This window comes from Polypterus senegalus, chromosome 1 (assembly GCF_016835505.1).
Source record: "Polypterus senegalus isolate Bchr_013 chromosome 1, ASM1683550v1, whole genome shotgun sequence".
NCBI classification, from domain to species: Eukaryota; Metazoa; Chordata; class Cladistia; order Polypteriformes; family Polypteridae; genus Polypterus; species Polypterus senegalus.
The window spans coordinates 92,731,819-92,743,303 of record NC_053154.1 but is presented as its reverse complement, the minus strand read 5'-3'; the positions used below and the strand labels follow the sequence as shown (position 1 = coordinate 92,743,303).

At 36.3% G+C, this 11,485-nt stretch overlaps 1 protein-coding gene across 1 annotated transcript in view; it reads left to right on the top strand.

The window, feature by feature from the left end:
- Positions 1–582: 582 nt before the first annotated feature.
- Positions 583–11,485, top strand: part of LOC120529551 (anoctamin-9) — a 96,887-nt gene continuing 85,984 nt past the window's right edge. Inside the window, exon 1 of the mRNA XM_039753449.1 lies at positions 583–937. Within this exon, the coding sequence (XP_039609383.1) occupies positions 887–937 (51 nt within the window). The 5' untranslated portion in view covers positions 583–886. The remainder of the gene's footprint in view (positions 938–11,485) is intronic.

Here is an 11,485-nt window from a genome sequence, read left to right as displayed (position 1 = left end):
AGTTAAAGGATCTGCTGCTATTGTCTTGGTATCAGATACCACAGAGCACCTTCAGAGGTCTTATAGAGTCCACACCTTGATGGGTCTGAGGACGACCTACATAATATTAGGTATGTAGTTTTAATGGCCGATCTGTGTATGTTAAGTGAATAATTTAAACGTATGCAAGTGTGACTTGTGAAGGCCTGGCACCATGGACAGGGTTGCTCACTAGCTTTTTCCAATTCCTGGACACTGAGAACCTAAACTTAGTTATGTCAAATATGTGTAAGAATATGATGGGAGTAAGCATGGCGGGAGCGGGCTGTTCCTTTAAAACAAAATGAATCTAAGGACACTGTGGCTGTGAAAGAAGTTGCTTAAGGGCAAATGCCACATAAATGTTTGAGTCAGATTCATAGAAAGCACAGTAGCTTCTGGAGTAAATGGCAACGTTGTAAATCCGAAGCAGCAGCTCGGAGACTTTTATACCTCTACTAGACTATTTTCTCTTTATCATTTAAAAGGAAATTGACCGGCATTGAGCTCAGCCGTTTTCCTCCAAGCGGTTGTGTTTTCATAAGTTTTTCAGGCACGTGACTACAGGAGATTTACAAGTACCCAAAACTGCGAAAAAAAAGTTTCAAAACCAAGTTTCGTTCACAAGACGCTGAATTTCAGTTCTGCGTGGGTGTGCAGTACGCACAGGAAACAGCGCGCTAAAGCGGCTCCTTTTATTAAATTGCGAGCGGCGGAGCTCAGGTGAGCGCGCGGACGCGCATGCCCGCCCACCTACCGACCGAAGCCTGGGCTAAACCTCTTCAGGTGCACGCGGAAGTGAGTGCTGCGTACTCGACAGTATCTAAAAAGATTTACACGAAGGGACAAAACCGATCACGGTAATTGAATGTATGGAACTGAACCCTCAGACATCATGAGCGCCGCTGCGGACGACGAGGTGGGTGCTTTTCATTAACTTTAAAACTTTCAAAAAGTCTTAAGATGTTGAATTTTGGATTTCGTTCACGGTGCCGTATTTCTGGTTTGACTGAGCCTTACTTTGGCTGGTTATCGACATAAAGGAATGCATGACGGTATTCATTGTTTTCTTTGTTTGAAATAAGTTATTTTATTTTTTTTTTGTAATTATTTTATCTCTCAGTGGTTCCTATGTCTTTTGCGGTACCGGATATCGGAATTTGTTGTATATGACACGGGGAAACAGTAGGCACTTGCGATAATCCGACCAAAGTAATTTAGGTGATTTAAGTTTATTTATTTATGGTAAAGAGATTAATTTACAGTATATAGATTAAGTGCGTCTCATAATGAGAAGACCTGAAGAGGCACAAAGGATCTGTGAGAAAATTAAAACTAAATAATTACTTCTTCCTTAAGGGAGTAAACAAACACAAAATTTGATGGGAAGGAAGAGTCAAAAGACACAAATTACCACTAAAGAGAAAAGTTTAAAAATCTAACACACAAGATGCGTTTACTTTAAAATGCATTTACACTGGGTCAACAAATAAACACCAAAATTAAGTAATCTTATCCTGTTTACTCAACTATTGTAGCGTGGTTGGATTTCCTACCTACAGTAGTAACTTTCAAGATCTCTAGAGATAATAATCTCAGTAGATAGGGGTGGGGTGTGGTCTTAGGGGCTATGGTTTTGCAGAGTGCTTACTTGGGAGAATCACAAGTAGACCGATGCGAATATCTATTTTCTGTATTGCTAAAAAGTGATATTTACTGTTTGTATGCCCTCTGGTAATTTTTTTTTTTTGCGGAAAAAGTATCAATTTTTACTCTGTTAATTCTAGACTTTGCATATTATTAACAAAACAAAAGCAAGAACAAGTAACATTCTGAAGCCCTGTTCGCAGCAGCATCCAATTCGTTTTACAGTAGCTACCTTTCATTTGAGTATGACGGTTAGACCAACTGATTCTCCAGAAATATTTAGATTGGTATACTTTACTGCTAAATAATATTAGGTATGGGATAATTAAAGAGTTAAGTAAACGAAATGTTCATTACATTTGCTCATTGGGTTATTTTACTTTGTGCAACAGTGGCGTTTTTTATCATGAGAAATTCTATTGAGACTATAGAAAATATAACATTGCTATAAAAAAATTAACTAATATCTCTCTCTCTCTCTGTGTGTGAAACATGCAAGTTCATGCACGTTTTATATCACAAAAAAAATCAATAAAGCAATAGGATGCTGGTACATTGCTTGACTCGATTGGCATTGACTGATGATGTCAGAGGATATCACAAAGTACAACCAAAGATTTTTAAAGTGATGAGAGCCTCACAACCTCCTACTGGGAAGTATATTGGCTCTAGTACTGCCTAAATTGAAATGGCAACACCACAAGTTTAGAATCAAACAACTTTGTAATGACAATTGACAAGTCTCAACAACATGGAAAGAATATGCAGACTAGGAACACTGCATGACTTGAACCACACACTGCACATCTAGTAGCAATGCTAACTACCATGTGGCTAGGTGATTTCTGGTCAGCATAGGCCAGCAAACAATTGACAAAAATATTTTTTTATAGACCTACCCGTTCTTTCTGTACCAGGATTCTGCTCTTCTTTGAAACAGGAACATCATACCATTTGCTGCTTTTGCATAAATTAAAAGGAATACACACAGGTTTCCTTGGTGACATGGTCCTCCTCATTGATGGTTGGGTAATAAAGATTATTTATTTATTTAACTCCCAAGTTGCTGTGGCTAGTTTTATAGGTACAAATGGCACTGGCATTAACTAGGAAGACCAAACAAAAACAACAGCAGATGTTTGCCATTTTTATATGAGCAATGAACTTCATGTACCATTGCTAAACTGAAAAGTTTTAGGTTGGATATGTGTACATATACCCAAAGGTGTAGGGAACACTACAGGACTAATTGTTCGTTAGCTGGAAATAGGCTTGCAGCACCCAGCACAAAGAAAATTGCAGAAAACTACAGGAAGCAATATTTTTTCCGGAGTAAGTAATTCCGTTGATGATGATGGAAAATTAAGGAAAAAATACTTCTGAAAACAAAGCCAATTGTTGTTACAAACATTTTAATAATCTTCCCTTTGTAATTTAACTTATTTTTATTTGTTTTGCTCAACATCTGTTGATGCGGTGTCCTACAGGCCTTTAATGCAGAATTACCATTGATAAATTGTCATCTCTTTCCAGGCTTTGTCTTCACATTGTATTATTTAAGTATGTGGGAATAGTAATCATCTTCTCTATGAAAGTTCATTATCAAATGAAGTTATTTTTGTGCGTATATGTCTAAAATATTTAATACATATATAGTTTTAAATTATATCTCCAATTAAAATGGCAATATATTTTATATAGAGACTGTTTCACATCAAGCCACTTATCATTTTATCTCTTTAATAATGTCTTGGGTATGTTAATTCTTAAAAATGAATACAAACTGCAAGTCATGTCATTTCTGAAAATGGTTAAAGGTGAAGTAATTTTTCATGTTTTAAAAAATCCTTTGATTAGCCGGCACTAGGCAATTGTACTTAATGTTTTTAGTTGAGCGTTTGGTGCAAGTTTGAGAGTTACTAGACACACCCAGAAAACCAGCTAGGTTAGGGTTTCTAAGAGACAGGTGTCCACAAAAGCATTATGTGATGTTTGAATAAATGTCTAGGATCAATATAAAATATAACAATACTTACTTTTTAAAGTAAAATGTCACACATTGCTTCTTTAGTTTTAATAGACGGTGCTATAAGAGCAGATTACAGAATGTTTTTGGAAAGAATGATAAAATAATCTCTTGAAAAGTTATAAATCTTGAAGGAGCAGATTACGACTAATAAACTATGTCTCATTAAGAAAGAGATTTCTTTACTCTTCCTTGAGTTTTGAAAAAAGTTACTGGTGTTTTTCCTTCTGATATGGTTTAAAATATGTAATAGTGAAAAACTGATTAAGTATATGTACAGGGTGCGTAATACTGTTTGTATAAATTTCACTCTTCTCTGCCACAATTAGAGTAACTTGAGGTGCACGGATCTCATCAATTCCTTAAATCAACATTTTGTTTGAGTTGTTCGTTTTCCATGGATATTACTTAAATTGAAAGAAGGTCCACTATAAAGTACATAATAGTGATAGATTTAAACAAAGCCTTGAAATGTTCTGTATCTTTCCCCACACACTTTTATTTTTACGGTATGTCCAAAGTTGCAGTTACATTGCAGAGTTCATACCTGCTTCAAACATTTACTCAGGTAAAGTTGGTAAAAAAAAAAAAAAATACACGTCATCCATATATGGTAATACTAACTGAGGTTTACTAGCTTGGGGCTAATCCGCCATCTGCCCTGCGTAACAGAAACATGAAAGACAAACAAAGCAGTAATAGCTTAAGAAGAATGTATTTAAAGTAATATTAAAATATCTGTTTCACAATACAGTTTCTATTTTTCTAGCTCCACATTTTCATCATTCCATTATTCTACAGTAGCATTTAAAAAGCTTTAACAAAAGGTCACGAAAGTAAATGATAGATAGATACTTTATTAATCCCAAGGGGAAATTTGGCTCGTCAGATTTAGCAGTGCTGAATCTGAACACATATTAAGCAAAGCATCTTTTAAGAAATTGTAAATCATATATATGTTTTGATATGTATCCTTCCTTTGTTCTTCACATGTCTCTTTTATACAATGTAGAAACTTTTTTTTTCCCCCCTCTTCATTTTTCTTTTTCCTCCTCCACTGAAGCACTGGGTTGTGGTACAAGGGTGCCGCTGCTTCACAGCAAAGAGACCGGAGGTTAAGTCCCAGGCCCTCCCTGTGTTGAGTATGCATGTTTTCCCTGTATCAACGTAGGTTTCCTCTGTGTGCCCAGGTTTCCTTCAGTAGTCTAAAGACATGCAGACTTGGAGGACTGACATTGCTAATTTGGCCCCTGATGTGAGTGGGTGTTCACCCTGTCTAAGAATTGTTCTTGCATTGAAGCTAATGCTTGCTAGGATCGGCTGCTGCTTACTCATAGCCCTGCTCAGAATAAGGAATTTTGGAATATGGAAGCATGGTATTATTTAGAAATCTTTAATGTGAAGAGTTAAGAATCATTAGCACTGAAAACCTTTTTTTTAATCTTTAAATTTTGACCGTATTTCTAAGTATCATAACTACCCAAAATGACAGTGGAGGTTATAGGCCCTAATACATCATAGGTAAATATCCTATACATATGTAAACCCACTGGGCAAGGTTATAATATTCAATTAACCTAAAACACATAGAGCATGTGATGAAAACCCCATGCCATTAAAGTGAGAATGAGCTACTCCACATAGACAACTGATACAAGATTAGAACCAAGGGTATCTAGTCCGTTAAATAGTCATTTTAACCATTATTCCACCAAGGCACTTCAGCTTTAAGGAGCATAATGAAACAACAAATACTTTCATATCCACAAAATCAATGTCATGTATGCTTGGAGCCTGCTCTATCATCTCTGGACATAAGGCAGAATGCCAGCATTTGCAGGCTTACTTGCACACATACACACCCACACTTGTATCAATAGAGGGTCAGTTTAGATTCACCAGTTAACTTAACCAGCGCATCTTTTGTAATGTTAGATGAAAATAGGAGTGCATGGAAGAAAGCCCACACAGAAAAGGGAAAAATGTGCCAATTCTACATGATCAACAACTAGGCAATCAAATGCCTGAAAAGAAAGGATAAGAATGTTAATGAAGCAAAGAATTAAATAACTCATTACAGTAGCAGGAACTGACTTCTAATGTGGCAATCTTTTGGTTCACAAAGCTCTAGCCACTACAGCCCTTTAGGACTATATGATAATATCCATATTCCATACAATTTATACAAAATTTAACATGTAGCAATGACAAATGCTGCATACGTATATGTTAATTTATTGTATTCAGAAGTATTGTTACATCAGAAATAATGAGACCAGCTGACAGATATGGTTTTTAATATTGTTTTTTATAAGAAATTCAAGGAGTGTTTTCTATAAATTGGATTAAGCAGGGATGGGTGGTAAGAAGAATGGATGTTTTAAAATAATTATGAAATTGTGCAGCTTATGAAAAAAGAATAAATATATTATTGTCCTATGGTGAGAAGAATTTTCTATGTATACTGCCATCCTTTCATTTTTTCTTTCTAACTTAATCCATACAGGCAGCAACCATCTTGAACTATGAGAACAATGTAGTCACTGGGTTAAGAGTTCCCACATCTTTTCAGAGTCCTATTGGAGGGCTTCTGAAGGTAGTAAAACATAAGAAGCGGGGAGTCAAGTGAGAGTTATTAGCCCTATAGCAGGCTCATCTATTGTGCCTTAGCTCCTCTACGTCGTGACTGGCTTCAGACCTTTGTGACTTGCTTTCAGTCTGAATTTTCCCTTGACATAAAAGAAGGTGGACAGAACAAGCCTAAATAGTATTTAAACCTTGTTTCTATATGATCAGCTTTTTGGAATAACATCATGTTTGATTTCTAACTAACCAGACTGATGCCTTTGTTCTGTAATGGTTCCATCTAAACCTTAAAGCCTTTGTTACTTTCCTTAAATTAGCAATACATGGAAATTAACTTTCATTTTTTATTCTTCTTTCCTGAAGGTTAAGATTTTCAACAAGTGGTTATGTAATGTGTGGTATTTATTATATAAGTGAAATATACAGTAGGTGGTGGCTATAACAGAAAATTCTTGAAAGCATGGAAGAAATGCATTTATCTAAATGGGAATATAAACTTATAGAAAGGTACAAAGGTGGTCATATTAATGATGATATCTTGTGTAATTATCACTTTAACAATTATTTAAAAAGCAGCTCAAATAACATTGTTGTTTGTTTCCTGAGTTTTTATGTAATCGAAGTAAAAAAAGAGAAGATCACCCAAGGTTAAATGTAGTAACTAAACTGTAAAAATGTTTAAGCAGTGCTGTAAGTTATCTGATTAAGCATAGTGAATAATAAAATCTAAAGTGAAACTGCTGCAAGGGTATTCAGTATACAGTATATGTACTTTGAATTGAGGCTAGGTTTTGTGTGGGTAATTTTTGATTATTTTATGAGCCATTTTTACCTGCTTTTTTAAACTGTGGCAAAACAACCAATCAGACAATATCTAAATAAAGCACAGACATTTTAACAGGTATATTATTCTGAAATGACATTGATATTCATTTTAAGAAAATCACATGGTAACATGGTAAAAGTACATTAAGATCAGTTTCCTTTTAGCCTTAAGTGCAACAGAAACGGGAAGTCATAGAAATATCAACAGGATGTAAAGAAAAATATTGTGTTTTATGTTTAGTTGGCATTTTAAACCATCTAAGTCTTAAGTAATTGCATCACTCATTTTATAGCTTATAAACTCTCATCTAAAAAAGCATTCTCCCAGGTTGCTAATTTTCAGAATGTTTTACATGTTTTTGACAAAAAAATAAGTTTTGATGATACAAAATTAAATATCAAGGTTAGAGCTGCTGCTGCTTTACACTGGCAGGAGACTTCAGTCCTATGCCGAGCTAGTCTGTGTAGAGTTTGTACATTCTCCTCATATCTGCAAGAGTTTTTCTCAGACTGATATTTTTTTTCTCCTACATCTGACAGAGGTCCTGTATAAGTAAACATGGGTGTGTTCATGAGTGCGATCTGCATTGGCCCGAAACCTCATTTAGGGTTGCTTCCTGCTTCACACCCAAAGTTGTTTAAACAGGTTCTGTCAGATATTGCATTGAACAAAGTAGATATGGTTATTGATGGAGAAACTGGCATCTAAAGTCTCTGTCCAATTAGGATTGCCCACTTAAACTGGGAAAATGGCTGAACCACAATTAGTGGACACATCTGCAAACATGCTTCCTGCAATTAAAAAAAGAAAATGTTTAAGGTAAATTTCATACTAACAAATGATAAAAGCCTGATATTTTTGTTGTTCAGCCTTCATCCAGCGTATGTGTTTGGAAAGTAGCATAAATAGGCTGTGATTTTTAGACAAATAGACCATTCCAGATAAAAATGATGGTTAGTTAGCGGTGTTTTATAAGATGTGCTTATACTGCCTCACAGTAAGGAGATCTTTATTTCAGGTCCTCCCTGTGTGGAAGTGCTTTGACTAGTGAGAAAAGTGTGATATAAAGAATTATACTGAAAACAAAAAAGTTACAAAACTGTCAAATATATTAATAAGCCTATTATATCCATTGGCTAATCTAGGAAAAACATAAAGCAGATAATGTCACAGGAAGATTCATTCCTTCAGCTGCAACATCTGCCCATTGATTTTCAAGAGTGTTTAATCAAATTTATGGTTGCAGTGTGATAGAATCAATCCAAGCAGCATCAAACATCAGGTGGGGACTAAACGTGACTGGGATACCAGTCCATCACAGCACAGGGAACACTAAAAAGATACTCGCATGAGGTCAGTATAGAGTAACTTATCAGCATAATATTATGGAGTAATCAGAGCAGGCAAATGGCAATGCATATGGAGCATGGGTTGAATGTACATGACCTGTAGACAGAACGTAAACAATCTGCAAACCAGGTTGAGGTCAGGCCTACCCATCTAGACTCCTGACACATTTCTTACATGGTCAGAGACAGTTCCATTATATGATGAGACATATATTCGTATAACTATTAGTTTAGTTAAAAATAGCACTGTGCAAAAGCATTTACCCTTCAATTGGTTTCAAGCATTGCAAGATTATAAATGATTCCTATAAATCTTGTACCAGCATGAATTTTTACTGCAAACTTGCAGACCTAAACACAAAATTAGTAAGTTCATTTGTCAACAGTTATCTCCATGTGAAAAAAATTAAGAATACAAGTTCCACTTTTTCCCAAGAAACACATACAGATTTTTTTTCTCCTTCATATTCCTACCTTTCTGGCCATCTGAACAGAGCATCGGACTTATGATAATCATGAGAGGCTTAAAAACAAATCCATAATTAAGGACTCTACTTGATCTATTACTTGTATATCTGTATTATTTAAATTAATTCATTCATTGATTTATTTTTCTTTACTATTTTTGGTATTTCATTTATTAATTTACCTAATTATTTTATGTGCTGTTTTTCTTTCTTTCTTTTGTATTTTTTTTTCTTTGACATCTTGTAAAGCACTTTGAACTGCATTCCTTTTATGAAATTGTGCTATGGAATAAATAATTTTTGTTGCAGACGTATTTAGGTACCCCACATTAATATTTGGTTGAGACACTTAAAAGTTTAGGCCTTTTTAGATAGGTGTCTACCAGCTTTAAACACTGGTTGGCAGTAACATTATTAGTATGACCTACATTTTTAAATCAAGCCACAAATTTTCTGTGTCCTTGAGTTTGGAATTTTTTGGGCATACACTAGGGTATTCTTCTTTTTACAGTTGCTTTTAGCATGTGCCTGGGATATGGTTCTACTGAAAAGGCAACATATTCCTAAAGTTAATTTATTTTAGAATATTATAGAGCCTTACAACATTCTCCTGGCCTCTGTTTCACTCCAGTTACAGAAGATGAGAAGCCACCCCTAGTGACCTTAAGATCACACAATGCTGTCACACTGCATGGACTGCATTTTTAGGACATGGGCGGTGTTAAATGTGCACAAATACAATAATCATAAAACTTGGCTGGTTAACTGTTAAGATTTTTTTTTATTTCATTCATTCATTCATTCATTCATTGAATCACAATTTATATCCCACTCCAAGGAAAAAAAAGAGAGCAACATGAATACCTGTAGGAGCCCCATCTAAAATAGTCTTTTATATTTGATAAAGCAATTAATAGTGTAAGAGGTAATCATAGGCCCACCTTGCTTGTTTTAAAATTGTATTGATGAATTCTTGGCATATTTTGAAAGAATTTTAAACAGTTCCTCTTAAAAGAGAATTTAATTTTTTGCCAATTTAAGATCATATAGAAGAATGCTTTCCTACTTATAATAGGGATTTTTTTCAGATGAGTAAAATAAGTCTATGTGCTAGCAGTTTAGTATTCTTCTTTCGGCTTGCCACAGCGGATCATTTTCTTCCTTATCTTTCTATCCACTTCATCTTGTTCTGTTACAACGATCACCTGCTTGTCCTCTCTCACCACATCCATAAACTTTCTCTTAGGCCTTCCTCTTTTCCTCTTCCCTGGCAGCTCTATCCTTAGCATCCTTCTCCCAATATGCTCAGCATCTCTCCTCTGCACATGTCCAAACCAACGCAATCTCACCTCTCTGACTTTGTCTCCCAACCGTCCCACCTGCGCTGACCCTCTAATGTCCTCACTGCTAAACCTATCCATCCTTGTCACACCCAGTGCAAATCTTAGCATCTTTAGCTATGGTATCTCCAGCTCTATCTCCTGCTTTCTGGTCAGTGCTACCGTCTCCAACCCATATAATATAGCTGGTCTCAGTACTGTCCTTTAGACCTTCCCTTTCACTCTTACTAATACCCGTCTGTCACAAATTACTCCTGACACTCTTCTCTGCCCATTTCACCCTGCCTTTACTCTCTTTTTCACCTCTTTTCCACAATCCCCATTACTCTGTACTGTTGATCCCAAGTATTTAAAGTCCTTCACCTTCGGCAACTCCTACTTCCTGCACCCTCACCATTCCACTGACCTCCCTCTTATTTACAAACATGTATTCTGTCTTGTTCCTGCTGACCTTCATTCCTCTTCTCTCAAGAGCATATCTCCACCTCTTCAGGGTCTCCTCAACCTGCTCCCTACTATCTTTACAGATCACAATGTCATCCGCAAACATCATAGTCCATGGGGACTCCTGTCTAATCTCATCTGTCAACCTGTCCATCACCATTGCAAATAAGAAAGGGCTCAGAGCCGATCCCTGATGTAATCCCACCTCTACCTTGAATGCACCCATCCCTCCTACTGCAGACCTCACCACTGCCACACTTCCCTCCTACATATCCTATATAACTCTTACATACTTCTCTGCCACTCTCGACTTCCTCATACAGTACCACAGGTCCTCTTGAGGCACCCTGTCATATGCTTTCTCCAGGTCCACAAAGACTCAATGCAACTCCTTATGGCCTTCTCTATACTTCTCCACCAACATCCTCAGAGCAAACATCGCATCTGTGGTGCTCTTTCTTGGCACAAAACCATACTGCTGCTCAGTAATCATTACCTTACTTTTTAAAGTAGCTTCCAGTACTCTTTCCCATAACTTCATGCTGTTGCTCATCAATTTTATTCCCCTATAGCTATTACAGTCCTGCACATCCCCCTTATCCTTAAATATTGGCACCAGTACACTTCTTCTCCTCTCCTCGGGCATCCTCTCACTTTCCAAGATTCCATTAAACAATCTGGTTAGAAACTCCACTGCCATCTCTCCTAAACACCTTCATGCTTCCACAAGTATGTCTTCTGGACCAACGGCCTTTCCATTTTTCATCCTCTTCATAGCTGTC